The sequence below is a fragment of the Canis lupus genome, chromosome 9, assembly GCF_003254725.2.
Source record: "Canis lupus dingo isolate Sandy chromosome 9, ASM325472v2, whole genome shotgun sequence".
Taxonomy (NCBI): Eukaryota; Metazoa; Chordata; class Mammalia; order Carnivora; family Canidae; genus Canis; species Canis lupus.
Window position 1 is genome coordinate 5,290,681 of NC_064251.1, and position 23,561 is coordinate 5,314,241.

The 23,561-nt window shown below is 59.1% G+C and overlaps 1 protein-coding gene across 4 annotated transcripts; it reads left to right on the top strand.

Moving 5' to 3' along the window:
• The first annotated feature begins 1,480 nt into the window (after positions 1-1,480).
• Positions 1,481-23,357, top strand: EVPL (envoplakin). 4 transcript variants are annotated; one of them, XM_025468057.3, is made up of 23 exons: positions 1,481-3,956; positions 4,667-4,852; positions 8,531-8,630; positions 9,009-9,163; positions 9,266-9,392; positions 10,168-10,293; positions 10,485-10,523; positions 10,667-10,828; positions 10,917-11,024; positions 11,211-11,306; positions 12,194-12,319; positions 12,744-12,890; positions 13,024-13,178; positions 13,322-13,419; positions 13,728-13,900; positions 15,238-15,416; positions 15,509-15,647; positions 15,750-15,943; positions 16,305-16,455; positions 18,431-18,514; positions 18,619-18,732; positions 18,838-18,930; positions 19,661-23,357. In XM_025468057.3, the coding sequence occupies exons 3-23, from the start codon at positions 8,568-8,570 to the stop codon at positions 23,096-23,098; spliced, it is 5,967 nt and encodes a 1,988-aa protein (XP_025323842.3). In that variant the 5' UTR covers positions 1,481-3,956; positions 4,667-4,852; positions 8,531-8,567; the 3' UTR covers positions 23,099-23,357. The 4 variants fall into 4 exon arrangements, with proteins under 4 accessions (XP_025323842.3, XP_025323841.3, XP_035576363.2 ...); XM_025468056.3 differs by lacking the exons at positions 1,481-3,956; positions 4,667-4,852 and adding an exon at positions 5,485-6,204; XM_035720470.2 differs by lacking the exons at positions 1,481-3,956; positions 4,667-4,852 and adding an exon at positions 6,261-6,486.
• The last annotated feature ends 204 nt before the right edge of the window (positions 23,358-23,561 follow it).

A 23,561-nucleotide genomic window follows, 5' to 3' on the forward strand; every position in this document is an offset into this window, starting at 1 on the left:
TAGCCTGTTGGTCTGCTAGGTGTTGGTGTGCCGGGCGCGGGCGGGACCGCACGAGTGGCAGGCACAGCCCCTGCTGGGGGGCAGCTCTGCAGTGTTGGCAGTGTTACTAGTTGGTATAAGTTAGAAGAAATGTAGTCTCAGGTGACGAATACTGATGGCGTACCCATGAGAATCTTTAGTTTGACCTTTTCGAGCTGTGATCTCAGAATCTAAGGCTTGTTTTTTTTGTTTTTTGTTTTTTGTTTAAGATTTTATTTATTCATAGAGACACACAGAGAGAGAGGCAGAGACACAGAGGGAAAAGCAGGCTCCATGCAAGGAGCCCACATGGGACTCGATCCCTGGTCTCCAGGATCACACCCCAGGCTGCAGGTGGCACTAAACCGCTGTGCCACGGGGGCTGCCCCGAAGGCTTGGTTTTTATTTTTGCTTGAGGGCAGGATTGTGACAGCCTCAGCAGCTCCATCAGAGCCCAGCAGTCTGATGAGCCGCTCTGTGCTGGTGCCAAGACCTGCAGAACACCCCGAGCTGGCAGGGCTCTGCTTTCCCCCCAACCATACCCTCTGTGCAGAGGTTCGTTGTGTTGGAGGGGGAGCCTGGCTTCTCTTGGGCCCAATTTTCGGCAGATGGTTTCTTCACCTCCGCTAACTGCAGTACGTGTCCTCATGCTCAGTCTGTGGTTCGGTGACTCCTCACACTTGGAAAAGAATCACATCCCTTCTATCCGGCTGAACTTTTCCCAGGGGTCTTCTGGCAGGAGGCAGTACAGTTCCGACAGGCAGGTAAATCGGTCCCCGAAAGCTGTTGTGTTCGTTAGCTCTGGCTAACTGTGGAGTGGAGAGGGTGTGGGGGTCCTCACGTGGAAGGGAGGGGCATCCGTTTCTCTGATCGTGGGAAGGAAAACCTGCAAAGGGTTTAGTACCTAATGGGCACTAAGTAGGAATTTCCTTTCCCTCCTTCCCCCCCAACAGGCCTCTGGCCCATGGGTGCCTGCGAGCATCCTGGCTGTGGCCTGGGGCCTCGCGGGAGGAGCTCCTGCCTGGCGAGGACAGAGCCATGGGAAAGTCTCCTCTGACTGTACCCTACAGTGACCAGCTCCCGCCCTCCCCCGCCCCCCCCGCCCGGGACGGCGTGAACCCCGTGTCCAGGAGGCGGAGCTGGTGGGGCCAAGAGGTGAGGGGACCCTTCCACCGACACCCAGCCTTCTCCCTTCGCTTGGTGCACCCGCACGGTCTTTTTCTGCCACCCTCCCCGAGCCAGGCCCTGCTAGGTCTAAATGGCATCACCAGGACAACAAGCTGAATCCACTGAGCTGCCTTGAGTGCTTTCAATTTCCTGGGCAAAGACTAATTAGGAAGCGTCGCTCCCCAGCTACGAAGACTGTTATTAGCTTTTTGTTTTGTTTTATAAACCTTTTCTTTCCTCACACCAGGGACCGGGGCTTGGTGCAGGTTCAGTACAGCGAGGGTGACCTTCCCACTGCTGAGCTTGTGAGCACCACGACGGCATAGCCGCCTCCATCAGACCTGAACTTCACGGTAGGGCCCAGAGCCCTTGGGCAACGGGGGAGACCTGGAGGTCCAGCAGCTCCCCAGTGAGAGTGGGTAGATGCAGATTTCCAGGCTGCGCTTTCCCTGCTCCATGCAGGGTCCCACATCTGGCCACTGTGACCCAAGGCTAGCGAGAGGGAGTCAGTCCTAAAGGGGACCAGCCTTGACCTCATTCTCTTAGGCAGACTTGGGGCTTGAGGACTCCTGAGGTCACCCCATATTTTCTGTCTCGCCATCTAGTATGTGGGACCCTGATCTTCTGACAGGCAGGGTTGGTTTGTTGGTTTGTATTTGAATGGCTTTCTCTAGACTCTCCCTATAAGAGGCCTGGAATAACCAGCCCCTTTTCCTGCCTGTTCTGCTCTAGTGAGGCCAGCCATGGTCACCTCCTGTTTCTCTCCAGGCTGACCTTCAGCATCTGTTTTCATCAGGCTTATCGCACAGACTCAAGCCAAGAAGAGAGCCCTCCTCTAGACCACCCTGTAGGTTCCCAGGGCCACAGCCCTGCCTCTCTTGGCGCCTGCAGACAAAGGGAGACTCATCCCTGGATCCCCTCCTCACCAGCCCTCATCCTCTCCAGGCTCCTCAGTGGGGCAAGGAAGGGTGAGGCAGAGAGATTATCAGCCAGCTCGGCTCCAAGGGTCTGGTGGCAGAGCTTTAGTACAGAGGGTAATTTCCGGAGATGGCAAAGCTTGTCTTGATTGAGGAGCATATGGGAGTTTGGCAGGTTATGGCTCCCAGGGCAAAGTCAGCAGTTGCCACCATCTGCTGCAGCAGGGAGAAGAATGTTTCCTGTAGGAGCCCAAGAACTGGAGGAGAGAGTGGGTAGCTTAAGCCCTGGCATGCTATCCAAGCTGCTGCCCTGTTGCCTAGCTGCATGCATGCGTGGCAGCCTGAAACTGGGAGCTGGGTGGCTCTCCTGCTCTGGCCTCCCACCCCAGGAGCTGTGAGTGGCACATGTGAGCCTGCCTGCGAGCTCCAGGCTAGGGGATTTGGGAAGCTGCTACTTGAAGTCACAGCTGGCATAATGCTGGGGGGAGACCCTGGACCAGCGGACCTCAACCTCTCCACAGAAGAGGAAGAAAGCACCAGGTGAGGGGAGTCCCTGGGGGCAGGACCAGGCTTCCTGCCTCGTTCAAAAGGAGGAGATGTGGTAGGGCGAGGCCTGGGAAGGCTGAAAATTGGGCTCCTAGGCCAGAGCTGTTTGGTAGAACTGTCCAGTCAACGTCTGAAAAACATGGGTTTGTACTGCGCAGATCCCCTTATAAGGGACTTTTTATATATAAATACAGTCCAGTACTGTAAATATATTTTCTCTTCCCTGTGATTTTCTTAATGACATCTTTTCTTTAGTTTTCTTCATTGTGGGAATACAGTATATAACATATCACACACAAGAGATGTAACAGTCAACCATTTCTGTTACTGGTAAGGCTTCCAGTCAACAGTAGGCTGCTAGTAGTTAAGTTTTGGGGGAGTCTGAAGTTACACGGAGATTCTCAACTGCACAGGGGGTCGGTGCCTCTGACCCCCACGTTGTTCAAGGGTCAACTTAATGTAAGCCACAAATGCAAGCCACATGTGCAATTGGAGGTTTTCTAATTGTAGCCACTTTTTAAGAAAGTAAAAAGCAACAGATGAAACTAATTTTTAAAAACATTTCATTTAACATAGTAAGTATATCCAAAATATTGTGGCCAAGGTAAAAAAAAATTTTTTTTTAAAGATTTTTATTTGTTTATTCATGAGAGACACAGGCAGAGGGAGAAGCAGGCTCCATGCAGGGAGCTCGATGTGGGACTCAATCCTGGGACCCCAGGATCACGCCCTGGGCCAAAGGGAGGTGCTCAACCACTGAGCTACCCAGGTGTCCCCCCACCATTTTTTTTTAAGAAAAGGTAAAAAATTATTGAGATATTTTACACCTTTTTTTCATACAGAGTCTTTGAAATCCAGTGGCTGAATTCCTGTGGCTGCCATGTGGGACAGTGCAGGTCTCCACGGAGGCTGTGTCCCGTCCTGGCCTTCTAAATGACACTTGTCTTTCTCACATATTTAAAACCCTGCATCTTTCTTTCTTTGTCCCAGTCCTTTCTCTTGTGCTTTGATCTTGGGGGTCAGAGTCACTGCCATCTGATGAGGAGCATCCCAGAGAGCAGGCTGTTCCTCCGGCTGCATGTCAGCCCCTATCTGGGGAGCCGGGGGCTGATTTGATTTGGCATTAGACAGTCACGCCAGGAATTCAGCTCTTGTTTTTCTTGCAGTGAATCAGTTACCCTTAATCTCTGGGGCGTGTGCAGGCCTCCTGTGGTGCTCATTTATTTCCAGGAGAGCTGCTGCAGACGGGAGACAAAGCTCAACCTTTCCAATCAGCCTGGCTGCCTTTTGCCTGTCATCTGGAGCCAGGTCTGCTACCCTCTCCCCTGTCCAGCTTGGCTGGGTGTGGGGGGGGCTCCCCTGGCTGCTCTTGCTCCCAGGGCTGGAGTCTACATCTTTTCCCCTTGAGCCCTCTACCTCTGATGACCACCACCTCCCAGGAAGGGGCCCAGAGTTCCCAGGGAGGCAGGACAGTGGGCTGATGGCCATAACCTCTACCTCCGTCTTGGCTCTCCTGGGTTTTGCCACCACTTGTCCAATCTCAAAGATAAGGAAGTGAGCTCTGGTTTGAAATTAGAGGCTGGCGTTCAGGCCTGGCCCCCAGGACCAGTCATTTAAACAATGGCCTATTTCTGAGGACAGTTGATTGCAGGCCTGCTAGTAGTGGTTCAAAGAAAATTGTCACCCAGCAATAATGAGAGGAGCCGGGGCCAGGGCCACATAGCCTCTGGGCCTGGCCTTCCATCTCTGGCTCCATCCAGCTCACAATCAACAGTCCACCTGGGGCACAGCTTTGGAGACCCTCTGCTTCCCTGTTGTTATTCTGTCAAGGCCCCCTCGTGCCCTCCCCATCCCTGCTGCCCCTCTTAGCCTCTCCCCAGCCAGGACAGGTGACTCCTGTGTCCCCTCTCCAGGACAGGTTTGGTGGCTTGTCCATGAGACACAGGAAAAGGGAGTTAAACCTCTTCTGTCCCACTAGTGCACATGACCAGTCTCTATTCTCCCCCTGCCCTCTCTAGTGAGAGGGACCCCTATGTCTTCTCTAGGTGTTTTTTACCCTCAGCTGGACCTGCCAGGATGTCCCTGTCCCCGTGTGCCAAACCCAGCGCAACTGCATCCCTCCCCTTTGCTACTCCAGCCTGCCCTCCGCCAATGCTGCAGTGGTTCCAGGGAGTGGCTCTGGAACTGTAGAAGGATTCTTCGAGGTAGGCCAGTGAAATGAGGGCCTGGAAATAGAGGGGGTGCCGCAGGAGGAAGACAGCCACCAAGATGGCCTCCCTGGAAGAGGCCAATAAAGTGGCACCACTATCCACTCTCCATCTGACTTAAGCCATCAGGGGCCCCTTCTAGGAGACCGAGTGAAGAGACACAAGCAGGAAAACCCAAGTACAGTGGGTTCAGCCAGACCCTAGGCTCAGCTACACTGAGGCTAATGCTGGGGATTGTTGGACAAGGGGTCCAGGGGGTTTCCCAGACCCTCTGGAGCTGATCTGAGACTCTTTGGAGGATCCCAGACATGCATGTCCTACTGCATCTGGCCCCAGAGCCATAGACAGATAGGATGACACTGAGCCAGCCAGGAAGATTGGGCAGTGGGACTGTGGGGTTGTCCTCTGGGGAGCTGACTGGGTGATGCCCACTTTTATTTATTTTTTTAAATTTTTTTATTTATGATAGTCACAGAAAGAGAGAGAGAGAGGCAGAGACACAGGCAGAGGGAGAAGCAGGCTCCATGAACCGGGAGCCCAATGTGGGACTCGATCCCGGGTCTCCAGGATCGCACCCTGAGCCAAAGGCAGGCGCTAAACTGCTGCGCCACCCAGGGATCCCTGATGCCCACTTTTAAAATGTACCTTGTGCCAGTTGTCTGGGGTGACTGCTCCCTGGCTGCCCCATAGTGATGGTAGAGAGCACAGAGCACAGTCCAGATGCCCCGGGCTGACGGGGAGCCACCCCACCTCTTCTGGTGGGGCAAGAGCTATGGGTGGGGGCAGGCCTGATAACTGGGCGCCCTGTGTGGCCTGGAGGTGTTTATTAACACCTAGCCTGAGCTCTGAGGCTGGGCCTCTGTCCCTGAGCATGTGCAAGCATCTGTCTTTCTGTAGCCCTGTCCCTCCTGGGCCTGGCTATTTCCCCGTCTGGGTGTGTGGGTGTAACAAGTCCAAACCTTCTCTGGGAGCCGAGCAGGCTCAGGCGCCCCGCCCTCTGGGCTGTGCCCTTTCTTCCCAAACTGGTTGTGCAGGAGCAGCTGAGTGTGGGCAGTGTGGGTGCATGCGTGGCAGCCCCGGCCCGCGCTCACTCGCTCGCTGCCTCACCTGCGGGGAGGGGCCTCCCAGAAACTGCCTTCCCAGCGCCTGGCCACCCCACCTCACCAGAGCCCAGCCAAGCAGCCAGCAAGGACACACGCCTGCTTCCCGCCACCTGCCTGCACCAGCTGAGCCCAGTCTGAGCCGGCACCTGCCTTTACAACCATGTTCAAGGGTCTGAGCAAAGGCTCCCAGGGGAAAGGGTCCCCTAAGGGCTCCTCAGCCAAGGGCTCCCCCAGCAAGCACAGCCGGTGAGCGGGGCCTGGGGCAGCGGGCTGGGGCAGGTAGGGCCAGGCCCAGGTGCTCTAGCCTCCTGGAGATGGCAGCCCAGAGTACAGGACCAGCCCACTGCTGGCATTTAGTGTCACGAGGCCAAAGGGTTGGCGGGGGCGGGGGAGTGGTAGCGTTGGACTCTCTTCCATGCCCAGATGGAGTTCCAGCCCTGGCAGGAGGCCATGGCTGGCCTGGGGCTCCCACACTGTCCAGGGGGCCTGAGGGCCATGGGTAGGGGTGCTCTGCAGGAGACACACTGGGTAAGGACAGGCCAGGGGCTGGGAGACTGGAGAGCCTGGCTCCCTGCCTGTGGCTCTGCCCTCAAGGCTCTGCTTGGGCTGGGCTGACCCTTGGAACCTGGGCCCGGGGTGGGCAGAAGGACTGTGGCCAAGAGGCGGAGGTGGGGTGCCTGCTGCAGGGAGGCGGTGCTATACCAAGTCCAAGCTGCAGATTTCCTCGCAAGGCTCTCCCCTCGGGCCTTGAGTTTCGTTACAGTGTTGGAGTGCCTCTTTCACCCGGTGGGTATGGGGAGAGGGTGCTGCGGGGAACGGGGAGGGCCTGCAGGCCAGGACATCCTCAGAGCCTCCCTCTGCACCCTCAGCTCCCTGCCGGACCCAGCCTGGCTCTCCGCCCTGTGGTCCACAGACTTGGCTGCTTTTCTCTTGTTCTTTCCTGTCACTGGGCCTCTGCTGGGTGGAGGTGGCAGATGGGAGCGGAGATGAAACACTCATTACTCCGATAGGGATCGGATCGGGGCGATGACAGGGAGGCTGGGCTTCTGGGCAGACAGGAAAGACAGCAGTTAAGACTCTCACTGGAGTGACCTGTCCTCCCTGGTGCTCCTGGGCCCTGCCCAGGGTGGAGTGTGCTCCTCCCTGTGGGAGCAGCCATCCCAGGAGGCCGGGCCTGAGGACAGGTTGCCCAGGGGTCAGGACCCACAGCTCCCTGTCCCCAGGCAGGCTCCTGGACAATGCTTTCCTAGCCCTGGGCAGCTGGTGTCTCTGTCCACAAGGCCTGGTTGACTCTGGCTGCAGCCCCCAAACACCATTCTCGTCGTGTGCAATCCATTCGTTTAACTTATACTTAACCTACTGTGTGCCAGGACTGTGCTAGGCACTGAGGATGCCACCTTACACAGAACGAACAGGTCCTTGCCTTTGTGATACTTATATTCTAGCAGAATAAACATTTCCGGGGTGCCAACTCCGCATAGGCTGTGCCCTGGATGCTTTAGATGGATTCATTCTCTTAATCCATGCAGGTGGCACTGTGATATAGAGATTATTAAGGCCCCACTTTGCAAGTGACAAACTTTGGGCACAGAGAGTTTAAGTAACTTGTCCAAGGCCACACAGCAGTAGGGCTAGAGAACGATCAGACCCAGGCTGTTTGGCCACAGAGTTCCTTCAGCCTGGTCTTTACTGGCAGGCACTGCCCCTCTGCCTGGACGGGGTGTGAAGGTGGAGGTGGCTCATCCTTTGACCCCTAGTTCAGGGCCCAGCTCAGTGAAGTCTTCCCCTTCCCCTTCTCCAGAACTGTAACTTCATAGGGTGTTGTGCTTCTGAGCCTTGGATCACTCCACCTTTTATTAGGTCTACTTGGCCCTCTAGGCCCCAGAGAGCAATGCCCATGGAGAGGACCCTGGGGAGCCAAATCAGGTTCATACTCTCTTGCTTACCACTTGATCTGGAGCAAGTCAGGTCCTAATCTGGGCATAATCTCCAAATCTGGGGGCTATTGGGGTGCCCCAACAATTTCTTGGCTTCCTCCTGCCCTGGTGCCATGCAGCTCCTCCAAATGATTGTTACCCTGGGCACAGGCAAAGCCCAGGGTGGTCGGGGGGAGACAGGGCTGGGATGGGAAGAGGTTGGGGAGGGGGACATGTTCCTGCTCCCCTGCCCCCAGGCAGCCCAACTGCCCCTCCCCAAAGCCCAGCCATGCTGTCTCGGGTATTAGCGGCTGAGCCGTGATTCACTCCTAAGGAAGTGGCAAGGAGCTGGGTGGGGTTGGGAACTCACTGCCAGGACAGTGATGTTGGCCTGCTCCATGGTCGCCAGACACACCAGAGGCCCCCATTTTCTGAACCCTCACCTGAGAACAGCACTCCTCCACCTTTAGGGCTGGGTTTCTCACAGAGTCTCCTCCAGGGAGAGACCAGAGCTCCCCAGGTCCTAGACGCCTCCCTCCTGGGCAACGAGCCTAGCTGGAGGGCAGGACAGGGCAGAGGGAGACAAGGGATCCCACTCAGGTGGGGCAGAGGGGTCTTTTCCAACCATGCTGGCTCTGTCCCCACCCCCGCCCCAGGGCTGCCACCCAGGAGTTGGCCCTGCTCATCTCCCGCATGCAGGCCAATGCTGACCAGGTAGAGAGGGACATTCTGGAGACCCAGAAGAGACTGCAGCAGGTAAGGCCTCAGGGGCAAGCGGCAGGGTGTGAGTGCAGGGGAGGCTCACTAAAGCCCCGGAGTGCCCACTGGGGATGCTTACGCTGGGACAGACAGCCCTTGTCTTTCAGCCCTTGTCTTTCTCCCACTGTGTTTCTCCCTAAACACAGTGGGAGAGAGGGCTCAGCTCTCCTTTTCTGCTGGATTCCCAATTGGAGGGGTGGTTAGAGGGGCTCGGGGGGCCTGGGTCTCCCCTGTGTCCCTGCACCCACCCCACAGATGCCCTGGGTCTGGCCCTCTGCCGGCGTGGGCACCAATGTTGGCAGTGCAGCCTGGGGAACTCAGGGTGGGGCTCAGGGGGCAGTGATGGGCAGCAGGGGTGTCGTCCCCCACCCACAGGACCGGCTGCACAGCGAGCAGAGCCAGGCCCTGCAGCACAGGCAGGAAGTGGGGCGCAGCCTGAAGGAGGCTGAGGTGCTGCTGAAAGACCTCTTCCTGGATGTGGATAAGGCGCGGCGGCTCAAGCACCCACAGGCCGAGGAGATTGAGAAGGAGTAAGTGGGGTGGCAGCCAGGGCCAGGGCATGAGGACTGAGGCTCTGGGGTTCCAGGGGAGCCCCGGGCCCGGCCCTGACCCGCTGCCCTCCTCCTTGGCAGCATCAAGCAGCTGCACGAGCGAGTGACCCAAGAGTGTGCCGAGTACCGCGCCCTGTATGAGAAGATAGTGCTGCCACCCGATGTGGGGCCCAGGGTCGACTGGGCGCGTGTGCTAGAGCAGAAACAGGTCAGCACCATGCCCAGTGTCGGAGATACCTCCCGGGGCTCAAAATCACACGTAGCACAATCAAGAGAGCAAAACAGAGCTGTGTGTCATCAGGGACCTATCAGTGTGCTTGCACCTGTAGGAAGGTCTGGGAAGAGAGAGCAGAGGAGACAGTGCAGTCAGGGAAGGCTTCCTGCAGGAAGGGGCATATGAAGAGGCCTCAGAGAGGTGGGAGGGCTTAGTGAGGCTGGGGTGAAATAGTGAGGAAAGGACATTCCAGAAAGAAACAGAGGCTGCAGCCTGGAGTGTGGTGGAGGGTGGGGTTTTCTGGGCAGGCAGGCAAAGCCAGGTCATGGGCACCCTGAACATCAGGTGAGGAATTGTGCTTTGATGCCATAGCAGAAGGGGTGCCATGATGACAAGGAAGGGACAGTGGGGAGGCCATGGGCAGAGGGGGTGTCCCAGGGTCCCAGAACCTAGTGAGCAGTTTCTAGGCAGAAGGTGCCGAGGCTGGAGAGGCAAGGAGGTAGGGATGAGTAGGAGGACATCTGACAGGCTGAGCCCTGCGTTCTGGGGACCAGTAGGAGTCAGGGGCTGCAGTCAGGCCTCAGCCTGGGCCCCTGGAAAGTAGCATGTCCCTGAGGGCGGGCTGCCAGCCGTTCACCAGGCTGCTCGGCTGCCTCGTGCAGCCTCTGCGCAAACGACCAATTCCACTCCTCTGCACGGGGACACGGGGGACAGGGGAGGGCTGCCGTCCCAGCCCTGCGGCTGAGCTGAGTGGCCAGGTCTTCTGCAGAAGCAGGTCTGCGAGGGCCAGTACGGGCCGGGCATGGCAGAGCTGGAGCAGCAGATTGCGGAGCACAACATCCTGCAGAAGGAGATTGAGGCCTACGGGCAGCAGCTCCGGAACCTCATCGGGCCGGTGGGTGCCGTCCATCCCTGCCTGGCCCTCCAGCCCTACCCCCACTGTCTTCCATCAGAGCCTGTGTGGGACAAGGGATGGGCGTGGGGGGCACCGTAGGCCCAGAACGTGGGCTGTCATCTAGCCTGCACCCCGCCTCTCACTGAGCCTGCTTTGTGTCCCCCCCACCCCCACCCCATTGGTCGAGGCAGGACGCAGCTACCATCAGGAGCCAATACCGGGACCTCCTGGTGAGCAGGGGCTGGGTGGGTGGGTGGGCTGGGAGCGGGGAGGCCCAGCTGCCTGTACCGTCAGGGGGTGGGCAACATTGGTGGGCGCAGGCTGACGGCATCCCTCGCGACCCCTACTCCCTCCCACGTGTCGCCGAGCACAGAAGGCGGCCTCGTGGCATGGCCAGAGCCTGGGCAGCCTGTACACGCACCTTCAGGGCTGCACGCGCCAGCTGAGTGCCCTGGCCCAGCAGCAGCAGGGCATCCTGCAGCAGGACTGGAGCGACCTCCTGGCGGACCCCCAGGGCGTGCGGCGGGAGTACGAGGTGGGTGGGGGACAGCGGGGTTGGGGGGTGCGGGCAGGGGCACCCTCGTCCTGTCCTCCCCTCGCCCATGCTCCCGACTCTCCTCCAGCACTTCAAGCAGCAGGAGCTGCTGAGCCAGGAGCAGAGCGTGAACCAGCTGGAGGATGACGGGGAGCGCATGGTGGAGCTGGGGCACCCGGCTGTGGGGCCCATCCAGGTGCAAGGGACAGACACTGCCCATCGTCTCAGGGACACCTGCTCCCTAGATCAGGGGCGGGGGGAGCCTCCCAGGGAGGCTGCAGAGAGAGAGACGTGGCCCAGGTCAGGGCGGGCCAAGTGGGCAGCGGAAGGGTGCAGAGGTCAGGGCGGGCATGGTCCGAGGGCTCCGTGCTGCTGTCCGCAGACCCACCAGGAAGCCCTGAAGATGGAATGGCAGAACTTTCTAAACCTCTGCATCTGCCAGGAGAGCCAGCTGCAGCACGTGGAGGCCTACCACCGGGTGAGCCGAGGGCGGAGGTCAGGCAGGGCCCAGGGCGGGGCACAGACACCTGCAGAACAGCGCAGGACGCCTTCACAGGGAGGGAGACAGGCACCTCATAAAAACGGCAGAGCTGTGTCACCGTGACTCGGCCCCAGAGGGAAGATGATGTCACGCAAACCTTTGCAGCAGGGTGGTATCGCTCCCAGGGATGCTTGGTTCTTAAGGGGAAAAAAGCAAAAATGCATAAATCACATAAATCTTCTTATGCATAAATCACAAACACACGTACCTGAAGGATGTACAGCATATGTGTGGTATCACGATTTTATGGAGATGGAAGAGATGCCCAGAAACTCTCCTTGGAAGGGACAGTAACAAAAAGTAGGCTGAGAAACTGACAAAATATACAACAGGGACTTTTCTTCTTTCGGTAATTTCCCCCCAAGATGTTTCATATAGTTGGAGAGGGACAAAAGCCAGAGTGTTTTCCATCCTTTTTAAAAAAAAATATTTTCCCGTGAAACCACCCTTCCATCATCACACCCATGGACAGGAATTCCGTAACATCACCCAACTCGGGATGTTTCTTTAGAGCACACTCCCAGCTTCCGCTCCGGGCCTGGGAGAAGCGCAGCCCCGAAGCCCTGGCACCCACCCGCGGGGAGGTTGCAGGAGAGCCCCGCCTCCATCTGGGCAGGAAGGACAGAGGCCAAGGTGTTTTAAAACACTAAGAAACGTTCAGTGAGCCCAAAATGCCCCATTTGCAGAGCATTCCAGTAAAAAAAGGCCCCACGGCCTGAGAAGCTGACGGTGCGGGGGCCGGTGGCAATTCGCGTTTAGCTGGCTTGCAGGGTTGGTGGGCAGTGGGTGCCCCCGACTGTGCCCTTAACTGCCCACGGCCTCAGTTCCAGGAAGAGGCCGACTCCGTGAGCCAAACCCTGGCGAAGCTGAACTCCAGCCTGGACACCCAGTACAGCCCAGCCCCTGGGGCGCCCCCTGGCGCCCTCACGGAGCTGCTGCAGCAGCTGGAGGTGAGAGCACCCCACCCCGCAGGCCACCTGCATCCCACGCCAGGGATTGGGGCTGGCCTGTGTCTGGGCCTCACCCTTCCCTGGGGCTTAGTCCTGCCAAGAGCCAATCCTGGGAGGCAGGAGAAGGGGATCTGCTCCAGCAGGAGGGGGCTGCTCTGTTACCAGAAGCGCTTCCCCACTCTGGACCCATTTCCTCACCTGTAATGTGGCAGGTGAGCCCCTGACCCTCCAGCCCTTCTCTAGAGGCCTGAGTGATGCTGAGCAGTCCCCCAACTCCGACCAGCAGACTCCAGAATCCTGGGCTCCCTGGAGGGGCTTCTTTCACTGTCCTGACTTAGAGACCTTGTCTCTGTGAAGACCGGACCCCTGGCTCTCATGGGGGGTGGGGTGGGGCAGGCCTCAAGTGAAGCCTGGGACCCCACAGGCAGAGAAGAAGCATCTGGCTGTCACTGAGAAGACCATTAGGGACCTGCAGCGGCAGAGCCAGCAGGTGGCCCCTCTGCAGCAGCGCAGAAACCCACCCCAGCAGCCCCTGCACGTGGACAGCATCTGTGACTGGGACTCAGGAGAAGTACAGGCTCACCCACCTAGCACCACCCCTGCCCCCTCCAGTCCCACCCAATACCCGCCCTGCCCCCCTCCAAGCCCTGCCCTGCCTCTGGCCCGCCCCTGCCCCTGCCCCATCTCTGTTCCCTGCCCCCCAGGTGCAGCTGCTGCGGGGCGAACGGTATTTGCTGATGGACAACACTGACCAGCACACCTGGGTCGTTCAGGGTCCAGATGGGGAGACCAAACGTGCCCCAGCCGCCTGCTTCTGCATCCCAGCTCCGGACCCTGACGCTGTGGCCAGGGCCTCCAAGTGGGTCTGCCTGGGGATCCTCAGGAGCAGGAGGGAGACGACGGGCCCTGCCTGGCCTTCTCCTGGACCAGTGACTCTTGGGGTGGGTGGGAAGGTTGGAGAGAGAGGGGAGACATCCTTCTCTGACCTCCTCCTCGTTCTAGGCTGGCGTCGGAGCTGCAGGCCCTGAAGCAGAAATTGGCCGCAGTCCAGAGCGAGCTGACAGCCTGTGCTGAGCAGCCCTTACAGACCAGCCAGCAGGGTACTGTGGGCTGGCCAGGAACTCGGGGGGTTGTTGGAACAGAGGGAGTAGATTCCTGCTTTGGCCACGGTGGGGGGTGGTTGCAATGGGCGGGGAGTGACCCCAGAGTAGGGACTTCTGCTTGGGGGTTCCATCTCTTGGGCTGGCAAGCCCCGAGCACTGTCCCTGCCCTGGTCAGGCCCTGCCCATCCCCCTCCCTTCCTGTCAGACACAGGATGCTCTGGGCGCGTTCAGGGAAACACTTGTTTCTCTGGTATATGAGCAGGTGGGAGGTAGGCCCTGGCCCCTCATGACCCCTATGCCCCCAGCTCCCACTGGCTCAGCCCCAGAAGACCCACAGGCCCAGAAGCTCCTGACACAGATGACCCAGCTGGATGGAGACCTGAAGCAGATAGAGAGGCAAGTGCTGGCCTGGGCCCGGACCCCGCTGAGCCGCACGACACCCCTGGAAGACCTGGAGGGCCGCATCCAGAGCCATAAGGTGGGTAGGTGAGCGAGGATAAACAGTCCCGCACTGAGGGTGTATGAACTAAGGATAAGGCAAGTGTGGGCAAGTGTGGGAGCAGGCGCAGGGACCCAAGGCAGAGGAAGGGAGCGGACAGTCCAGGGCTCAAGACAAGCTGGTTCCCACCCTTGGTCCTCCGCTGACCAGCTGTGTGATCTTATCTTGAGAAATCACTTAACCTCTCTGGGCCTTGGTTTCCTCCTCACTGAAAACAGGCACAATAATACTCAGCTTATCTGGATGAAGTATACTAAGGCCAGAGAAGGTTCTAGAGGGGCAGGGCCCAGAGTAAAGACCCTGTACCCCACACTTGGGAGGTGTTCTGGTGAGAGTCCTGAGAGCAGCAAGGAAGCCTACACGTCTCAGGGGTGATTTCTCCTGGAGGCAGGTGGGGGCACCTCCCTGAAGGGGTAGCGTGTAAACATCCCAAAAGCCCAGTAGAGAGCAATCCCTCCCCACACCTGGGGGGTTGCAGTCTGGCTTATGTCCTTCCCAACCGGCTTTTATTCAAGTATATCATTTGGGTTTGGTTTTTAAATTTTTGAGTCATGTCATTACACATTATGGTGCAGCTTGTTATATCCACTCCATCCTGTACCGTAGTTTTAGAGGTGACATTTCCCAGGTCAGAGGACCAGGCTGGGAGGCTCCAGCCCTGGGTGGGAAGAGCAGGAGGTGTTGCAGGTTGGGTCTCTGATCTGGTGTACTGGGAGTTTCTGAGGGAGTCCCATGGGGACGAGACTGTGGGGAGGAGGCAGGAGCAGGAGGCCAGGGTGATACTGCAGCCTCAACAGACACCAGCTCCTCCCGGGGCTCTGCGGCCCACAGAGGGCTGGACCTGTACGTAGCCACCCCCAAATACGTCCTTGAGTCTTGAAGTCACCACATCTCCCATGTCAGGGTAGGGGCCACAGGAAACCCAGTTAGACTGGAAGGTAGGTGGTGGGTGGCACACAGAGTCAGCACCCACGACTTACAGAACGGATGAGTGAATGAGGAGCAGAATCACCCCATGTGGACAGAGCTAGGGTTTTGTTGCCTGACTTGGGGCGACAGGATAGGGAACTGATGTTCTGTGCAAGGCATGGCTGACACGACGACCCATGGGGTCACATTGCCTCTTCCCGTCGATCATTCTGCAGATGAGCAGACTGGGGCTCAGCGAGGCTCACTGGCCCAAGGTCATCCATGTGGGGACTCTCTTGGGGCCAGGACTGTCCCTGGATCTGTGGCCTGCATACAGACTCACCCATCACTCTCTGAGGCCCCGTGGGCAGGAAGGAGACCTCTGACCCTGCCCCGTCCCACCCCAGGAAACAGCCCAGCGGCTGCAGGGCCTGGGAGCAGAGAAAGAAACAGCCCAGCAGGAGTGTGAGGCGTTGCTGTCCGCCCGGCCTGGGGGCCCCGCTGCCCTGCAGCTGCCCGTGGCCCTCAACAGTGTCAAGAACAAGTACAGTGACGTGCAGATTCTTTGCAACCTCTACGGGGAGAAGTGAGTGCCCTGGGGATGGGGGAAGGGGACCGCTGGGTGGCGCACAAGGGTGTGGCTGACAGAGGGCCTGACCTCAGGCCCCCTTGAGACAGAGCCAGAGCTGCCCTGGGTCTGGAGCGCCGGATCCAGGACGCGGACAGGGTCATCCGAGGCTTCGAGTCCACTGTGGCGCAGGAGGGCCCCATCCCCGCCAGCCCCGGGGCACTGCAGGAGAGGGTCAATGAGCTACAGGTGAGGGGGCCCGGCCTCGCCAAGCATTCATGGACGGGTGGGGTCCCATGGGAATGTGTAGAAACACGAGGGTGCATGGCGCTGTGTCCCCTCTTCTCCCAGCGCCTGCGGAGGGAGCTGCTGGAAAAGCAGGCCTGTGTGCTGGGGCTGCACCGCGAGCTGAAGGCCACCGAGCATGCATGCAGCGCCCTGCAGAACAACTTCCAGGAGTTCTGCCAAGACCTGCCTCGCCAGCAGCGCCAGGCCCGGGCCCTTACCGACCGCTACCACGCTGTGGGGGACCAGCTGGACCTGCGGTGAGTGGCGGGGCCATTAGGGCTCGATACACATCCCCACGGTGCACAGCAGCCACTGTTGCCAAGCTGTGTGGCCTCAGACTGGTGACTTCACCTCCCTGAGGCTCAGTTTCCTCGACTCTAAAATGGGATGATAATAGTAGCTATCTCGCAGGGTGAGCCTACCCTGGCTGAGACGTCCAGTCTATCCCTGAATGCCCAGCTCTGACACAAGGCCAGAGTTAGCGGATCGTTCTGGTGGGTCACTCAGGCCTTCTGACTTGCCCCAGGGAGGGAGGCTCCCACCAGCCTACTCCATGCACCCCTCATCTGTTCCCAGAGGGCAGTGCTCACCTCTGCTCCGGGCCCCCTCCTCCTGCAGGGAGAAGATGTTGCAGGATGTTGGCCTCACCTACCAGCAGTTCAAGAATTACTTGGACAATCTGAGCTTCTGGCTGGAAAACCTGCCCCGCAATGAAGTGCGGCCCAGCGATGGGCCCAGCCAGCTCGCCTACAAGCTGCAGGCACAGAAGGTGAGGAGCTGAGGCTGCAGACAACCTGGGGGCAGGTCAGGGCCCCTCCAGAGTTGGGGCCTCAAGCCACTTCACCGCTCAGGGAGCCTCCTGTAGGCACAGCCGCCTGGGTGCGTGTGGCCCCCTAGTGGCCAGAGTTCTAGGAGACCTCAAAGCTCAGACCTCGGGCCTTCTGGGTCACCACCACCTACTTACTACCCTAAATGCTCTATCTTGCCCTCAGAAACAGCAAGCCCGTCTCCATCTGTTCCGAGATGGGCAGTGAGCTTTATGCTCCTCGGGGTTCCAACTCCTATCCCATCTCTTTCCTCATATTGACAATCCCTGCTACGTACTGGCAATGAACCAAAGGCTGCGGGTACAGCCCGGCTCTCAGGCAGCCCAGTCTGGTGGGGGAGGCCAGTGCATCGCAGGCCATGATGCTGTTAAGAGCTCTGGTGGAGAGCTGCAGCACTGTGGGAGCCTACGGCAGGACACGTGGGGTCAGGGCGAGTGCTCTGGAAGGCAAAGGTCTGGGACTGCAGGAGGATGACAGTGTCTCAAGAGAGAGTAATGGGGTGATGTCAGTAAGGTGGCTTGGGACAGAGACTCAGTGCTGGCTGCAGATCAGAATCATCCAGGGGGCTTTTTTTCTTTTTTCTTTTTTAAAGATTTTATTTATTTATTCATGAAAGACACAGAGAGAGGCAGAGACACAGGCAGAGGGAGAAGCAGGATCCATGGAGGGATCCTGACGTGGGACTCAATCCCAGGTCTCCAGGATCCCGTCCTGGGCTGAAGGTGGTGCTAAACCACTGAGCCACCTGGGCTGCCCAAGGGGGCTTTTAAAATCCCTGTATCAAAAAAATAAAATAAAAATAATAAATAAAATAAAATAAATAAAATAAAATAAAATAAAATAAAATAAAATAAAATAAATAAATAAAATAAAATAGAATAAAATAAATAAAATAAAATAAAATAAAATAAAATAAAATAAAATAAAATAGGGATCCCTGGGTGGCGCAGCGGTTGAGCGCCTGCCTTTGGCCCAGGGTGTGATCCTGGAGACCCGGGATCGAATCCCACATTGGGCTCCCGGTGCATGGAGCCTGCTTCTCTCTCTCTCTCTCTCTCTCTCTGTGTGTGTGACTATCATAAATAAATAAAATAATAATAATAATAAATAATAAAATAAAATCCCTGTATCAGGGATGCCTGGGTGGCTCAGCAGTTGAGTATCTGCCTTCAGCTTATGGTGTGATCTTGGAGACCCGGGATCAAGTCCTACATCGGGCTCCCTGCATGGAGCCTGCTTCTCCCTCTGCCTGTGTCTCTGCCTCTCTCTCTCTCTCTCTCTCTTCTCTCTCTCTCTCTTTCTCTCTCTTTCTCTCTCTCTGTCTCTCATGAATACATAAATAAAATTAAAAAAATAAAATAAAATCCCTGTGTCAAACCCCACTCCAGACTAATTAAGTTGGAATCACCCAGGACCAGAACATCAGTAGTTTCTTTTAAAGTTCCCCAAGTGACTAAAAGGGGCAACCAGGCTTATGAACAATTGGGACAGAGCAGTGGTTCTCAGGAGGTGGTCCCTGGACTGGCAGCATCAGCATCAGGGAGATGCTTGGACACGCAAATTTTCAGGCCCCAACCCAGAGCTGCTCAGTCAGACACTGGGGTGGGGCCTTCAATCTCTGCTTGAACAAGCTCTCTAGGCGGTTGTGATGCGCAGCCCTGCGGGAGAACCCCCCCCCCCCCCCCCCCCCCCCCCCCCCCCCCCGCTAGAACAGGAGTCTGAGGAGCACTAAGCAGGAGGAAGGGACTCTCCCAAAGAGAGAAAGGAAGAATTCAAGGAGAGAATCATGCCTGGAAAGGCCATTCCCCAGGCGACCTCTTGCCCCTGTGGAGTGCCAGCTGCCCTGGAGGCCTTGCAGGAGACACTGGGTGAGTGGTGTTTGCTGACCTCCCCTGACTCTCACTTCCTCCCCGGCAGAGGCTGCAGCAGGAGATCCAGGGCCGAGAGCAGGACAGGGCCATGGCATCCCGCCTCTCCCAGGACCTGCAGGCAGCTCTCCAGGTAAGCACTTTCCTTCCTCTCCCCTCACTCCTGCCAGCCTCCCGCTTCCCCAACCCAGCTGCCACCACTGACTGAGAGCCTATTTTCCTCCCCTCCCTGTTCAGGACTATGAGTTGCAGGCAGACACCTACCGCTGCTCCCTAGAGACCACCACCCAGGCAGGGTCAGCCCCCAAGAGACCCCGAGTGGCTCCCCTGCAGGAGAGCATCCAGGAGCAGGTGAGATGGGATCCAGTGGGGCTCAGTATCCCTTGGCATCAGCTCTGCAGGCACCCTGGCTGGGGCTGACCCTGACCTCCCTCTGCCTCCCTTCGGCCTCTCTAGGAGAAGAGCCTGACAAAGGCCTATACTGAGGTTGCGGCTGCACACCAGCAGCAGCTGCATCAGCTGGAGTTTGCCAGAAGGATGCTGGAGAAGGTATGGTGAGAACACTCCCTCTGTCCCTGTGCCAGGAGGCCTGGGCTGCTCGTTGACCCGGCCAGCTTCCCTTCCTCCTCGCCCTGTAGCCTGTGGCCACAGGACAGGCTCTGCATCCTGAAGAGGGCAGCTCCCCACCTGTGCTCCCCACAGCAGCTCTTCCAGGCTGGTATCCATCTCAGAGTCAGGCCCTGGAGATTCATTCAGTGCAATCACAGCTTAGCCACTGGACAGTCTTCTGGTGGGACAGGAGAAAATCCCCACAGTCTTCAGCTTCAGGACCAACCACGGTGGGCAAGAGGCCACCTACGTCTCCATGCCTGGGGGACCAGGAGACAGAAGCCCTCTATGATTTTTAGTGTCTGGCTAAGGGACTTGCCAGCTTTCTCCTACCCAGAGGAATACCCCAGCCTCCCCTAGGGGATGGAGCATAGGCCCATATCCAGGAGTCTGGATGGGAGGAGAGGGGGAAAGGTTTGGAAAGGAGACCTGTCTTGTTTGCACGTTCTGAACACTGCCTTGCATCCCAACATCATGGGGCTGAGATGTCCTCTCGAAAACCTGCATCCAAGCACCTCAGGACTGCAGCTCCCACTCCTGGGACCTTCCAGAAGTGTCAGGAAGCAGGGAGGGATCTTTGATCTTGGGGTGGGGAGGGGTAGAAATGGGGCTCATCCCTTTCCCCCCACTGCCCTTTCAGTACTCTTCCCTTCTCCCTCTCACTCTGCAGAAGGAGCTCAGTGAGGATGTCCAGGTGACCCATGATGCACAGCAGGGGTCTGAGAGCCCAGCCCAAGCAAGGAAGGAGTCAGAGGCCCTAAAGTCCCAGCTGGAGGAGGAGAGGAAGCGGGTGGCCCAGGTGCAGCAACAGCTGGAGGAACAGCGGAACCAGCTGCTGCAGCTGAGAACCCAGCGCCCCTTGGAGAGGCTAGAAGAGAAGGAAGTGGTAGAGTTTTACCGGGACCCCCAACTGGAGAGCAGCCTGTCCAGGGTAAAGTCCCAGGTAGAGGAGGAAGGCAAGAAGCGGGCCGGCCTGCAGGCGGACCTGGAGGCAGCAGCCCAGAAGGTCGTCCAGCTGGAGAGCAAGAAGAGGGCCATGCAACCTCACCTGCTGACCAAGGAGGTAACCCAGATCGAGAGGGACCCTGACCTGGAGAGCCAGGCAGCCCAGCTCAGCAGCGAGATCCTGCAGCTGCGGGGGGAGAATGCCACCGTCTCGGCCCGGCTCGAGGTGCTAAAGAAGGAGCTGCTGGCCCTGGAGCAGAAGGAGCCGAATGTGAAGGAGAGGGTCGTGGTGAAAGAAGTGGTCAAGGTGGAGAAGGACCTGGAAATGCTTAAGGCAGCCCAGGCCCTCCGGCTGCAGCTGGAGGAGGACTCTGCGCGGAGGAAGGGGGCGGAAGAGGCTGTGGCCAAGCTGCGGGCACGCATTGAAGAGCTAGAGCGGGCGATCGGTGCCGTGGAGCCCAAGGTGATCGTGAAGGAGGTGAAGAAGGTGGAGCAGGACCTGGGCCTCCTGGAAGAGGCGTCCAGGCTGAGGAACCTCCTAGAGGAGGCCAGGAGCAGGAACGCCACGCTGGCGCGCGAGCTGGAGGACGTGCGGGGCAAGTACAGCGTGGTGGAGAAGCAGAAGCCCAAAGTGGAGCTCCAGGAGCGCATCCACGAGACCTTCCAGGTGGCTCCGGAGACGCAGCAGGAGATCGCGCGGCTCCGGGCCCAGCTGCAGGACACCGCCAGCAGGAGGAGCGGCGTAGAGAAGGAGCTGGAGGGGCTGCTGCCCGAGCTGGCCGCCCTCCGTGCCCAGAAGCCCGCGGTGGAGTACAAGCAGGTGACGCAGGAGGTGGTGAAGCACGAGAGGAGTCCCGAGGTGCTGCGGGAGATCGACCGCCTGAAGGCCCAGCTGAATGAGCTGGTAAACGGCAGCGGGCGGGCCCAGGAGCAGCTCATCCGGCTGCAGGGGGAGCGCGACGAGTGGAGGCGGGAGCGGTCCAAGGTGGAGACCAAGACAGTGAACAAGGAGGTGGTGCGCCACGAGAAGGACCCTGTCCTGGAGAAGGAGGCCGAGCGGCTGCGCCAGGAGGTTCGAGAAGCCACCCAGAGGAGGCGGGCCACCGAGGACGTGGTCTCCGAGCTGCAGAACCGGTACCTGCTGCTGGAGAGGAGGCGGCCCGAGGAGAGGGTGGTGGTACAGGAGGTGGTGGTCACCCAGAAGGACCCGAAGCTCCGAGAGGACCACGGCCGGCTGAGCCAGAGCCTGGACGAGGAGGCGGGCCGGCGGCGGCAGCTGGAGCGGGAGGTGCAGCAGCTCCGGGCTGGTGTGCAGGAGAAGGAGAGCCTGCTCAGCTTCCAGGAGGACCGGACCAAGAAGCTGGCCGTGGAGAGGGAGCTGCGGCAGCTGACCCTGCGGATCCAGGAGCTCGAGCAGCGGCCTCCTGCGGTGCAAGAGAAGATCATCATGGAGGAGGTGGTCAAGCTGGAGAAAGACCCGGATCTGGAGAAGTCCACAGAAGCCCTGCGGCAGGACCTGGAGCAGGAGAAGACCCGGGTGACAGAGCTGCATCGGGAGTGCAAGAACCTGCAGGTGCAGATCGACGTCCTCCAGACCACGAAATCGCAGGAGAAGACCATCTACAAGGAAGTGATCCGGGTAGAGAAGGACCGGGTGCTGGAGGGCGAGCGGTCCCGGGCGTGGGAGGCGCTCAACCGGGAGCGCGGGGCCCGGCAGAGCCGGGAGGAGGAGGTGCGGCACCTCCGGCAGCGGCTGGACGGGGCCGAGGCGCTGAGGAGGACCCGGGCCCGCGAGGAGGCTGAGCTCCAGAGGTCCCGGGCCCAGGCGGACCAGGAGCACCGGCAGCTGCGGCAGGAGCTGCGGGAGCTGGAGAGGCGGAAGCAGCAGAGGGCGCTGCACCTGCAGGAGGAGGCGAAGCTGCTCAGCCAGAGGACGGACGGCGAGCGGCAGAAGGCGGCCCAGCGGGGCCAGGAGCTCTCGCAGCTCGAGGCGGCCATCCTCCGCGAGAAGGACCAGATCCACGAGAAGGAGAGGACGCTGCGCGACCTCCGCGCCAGGGTGAGCAGGGAGGAGCTCAACCAGGAGACCCAGACGCGAGAGACCAACCTCTCCACCAAGATCTCCATCTTGGAACCCGAGACGGGGAAGGACCTGTCCCCGTATGAGGCCTACAAGCAGGGCATCATCGATCGGGGCCAGTACCTCCAGCTCCAGGAGCTCGAGTGTGACTGGGAGGAGGTCACCACCTCGGGCCCCTGCGGCGAGGAGTCCGTGCTGCTGGACCGCAAGAGCGGGAAGCAGTACTCCATCGAGGCGGCCCTGTACTGCCGGCGCATCTCCAAGGAGGAGTACCACCTCTACAAGGACGGCCAGCTGCCCATCTCCGAGTTCGCGCTGCTCGTGGCAGGGGAGACCAAGCCCTGCTCCTCGCTCTCCATTGGCTCCATCATCTCCAAGTCCCCACTCGCCTCCCCAGCCACCCAGGGCTCCGGTTTCTTCTCCAGCGGCTCCCTTGGGCTCAGCGATGACAGCTTCCCCATCGCTGGCATCTATGACACGACCACGGACAACAAATGCAGCATCAAGACGGCCATGGCCAAGAACATGCTGGACCCCATCACGGGGCAGAAGCTGCTGGAGGCCCAGGCGGCCACAGGGGGCATCGTGGACCTCCTCAGCCGGGAGCGCTACTCCGTGCACAAGGCCATGGAAAGGGGGCTGATCGAGAACACCTCGACACAGAGGCTGCTCAACGCCCAGAAGGCCTTCACCGGCATCGAGGATCCCGTCACCAGGAAGAGGCTGTCGGTGGGCGAGGCCGTGCAGAAGGGCTGGATGCCGCGGGAGAGCGTGCTCCCACACCTGCAGGTCCAGCACCTGACCGGGGGACTCATCGACCCCAAGAGGACCGGCCGCATCCCTGTCCCTCAGGCCGTGCTCTCCGGAATGATCAGTGAAGAGCTGGCCCAGCTCCTGCAGGATGAGTCCGGCTATGAGAAGGATTTGACAGACCCCATCTCCAGGGAGCGGATGAGCTACAAGGAGGCCATGGGGCGCTGCCGGAGAGACCCCCTGAGCGGCCTGCTGCTGCTCCCAGCCACGCTGGAGGGGTACCACTGCTACCGCTCCGCCTCCCCCAGGGCGCTGCGCTCCCTGCGCTGACACTGACGGGGCCCAGCAGTCCTGGGGAGCTGGGGCAGGGGAGGGTGGGCCACCGGCACCCCTCACCCCAGAGCAGCCTGATCCGAGGGGGCAGGTCTTCCCTCTGAGGCAGAGCTATATTACTCAGCGGTTTCTGGTGTTGGGCCCCTCCCCTAACTTTGATGCCCAGTCCATCCCCAGACCCAGAGATCGGCACATCTGTTTTTCCTCCCCTCCTCCGCACCCAGTGCTTCCAATAAACGAATTTGCCCAGCGTCTAGTTTATGTGTGGGAACTTGGAATCCATTTGTCGGAGCCATGAGTGCCAGGGACAGCGTGGCTGGGGTCCTCCCCACCCAGGTGGGATGCGGACATGCCAGCCAGCCCTGCCAAGGGAACAGGTGCTCCCAGGGGCTTGGGCTCCCTTGACTCTGGGGAGGGTATGTTAGCAGATCCTGGAAAGGTCACAGACGGCCCCTCCCCA

Bases quoted from the DNA above. Each gene is read 5' to 3' on its own strand.
- EVPL (XM_025468056.3), top strand. From the start codon at position 6,119: ATGTTCAAGGGTCTGAGCAAAGGCTCCCAGGGGAAAGGGTCCCCTAAG. The intron at 6,205-8,530 runs GTGAGCGGGGCC...CCCCCGCCCCAG, and splicing joins TCCCCCAGCAAGCACAGCCG to GGCTGCCACCCAGGAGTTGG. The intron at 16,456-18,430 runs GTGAGGAGCTGA...CCTCCCCGGCAG, and splicing joins ACAAGCTGCAGGCACAGAAG to AGGCTGCAGCAGGAGATCCA.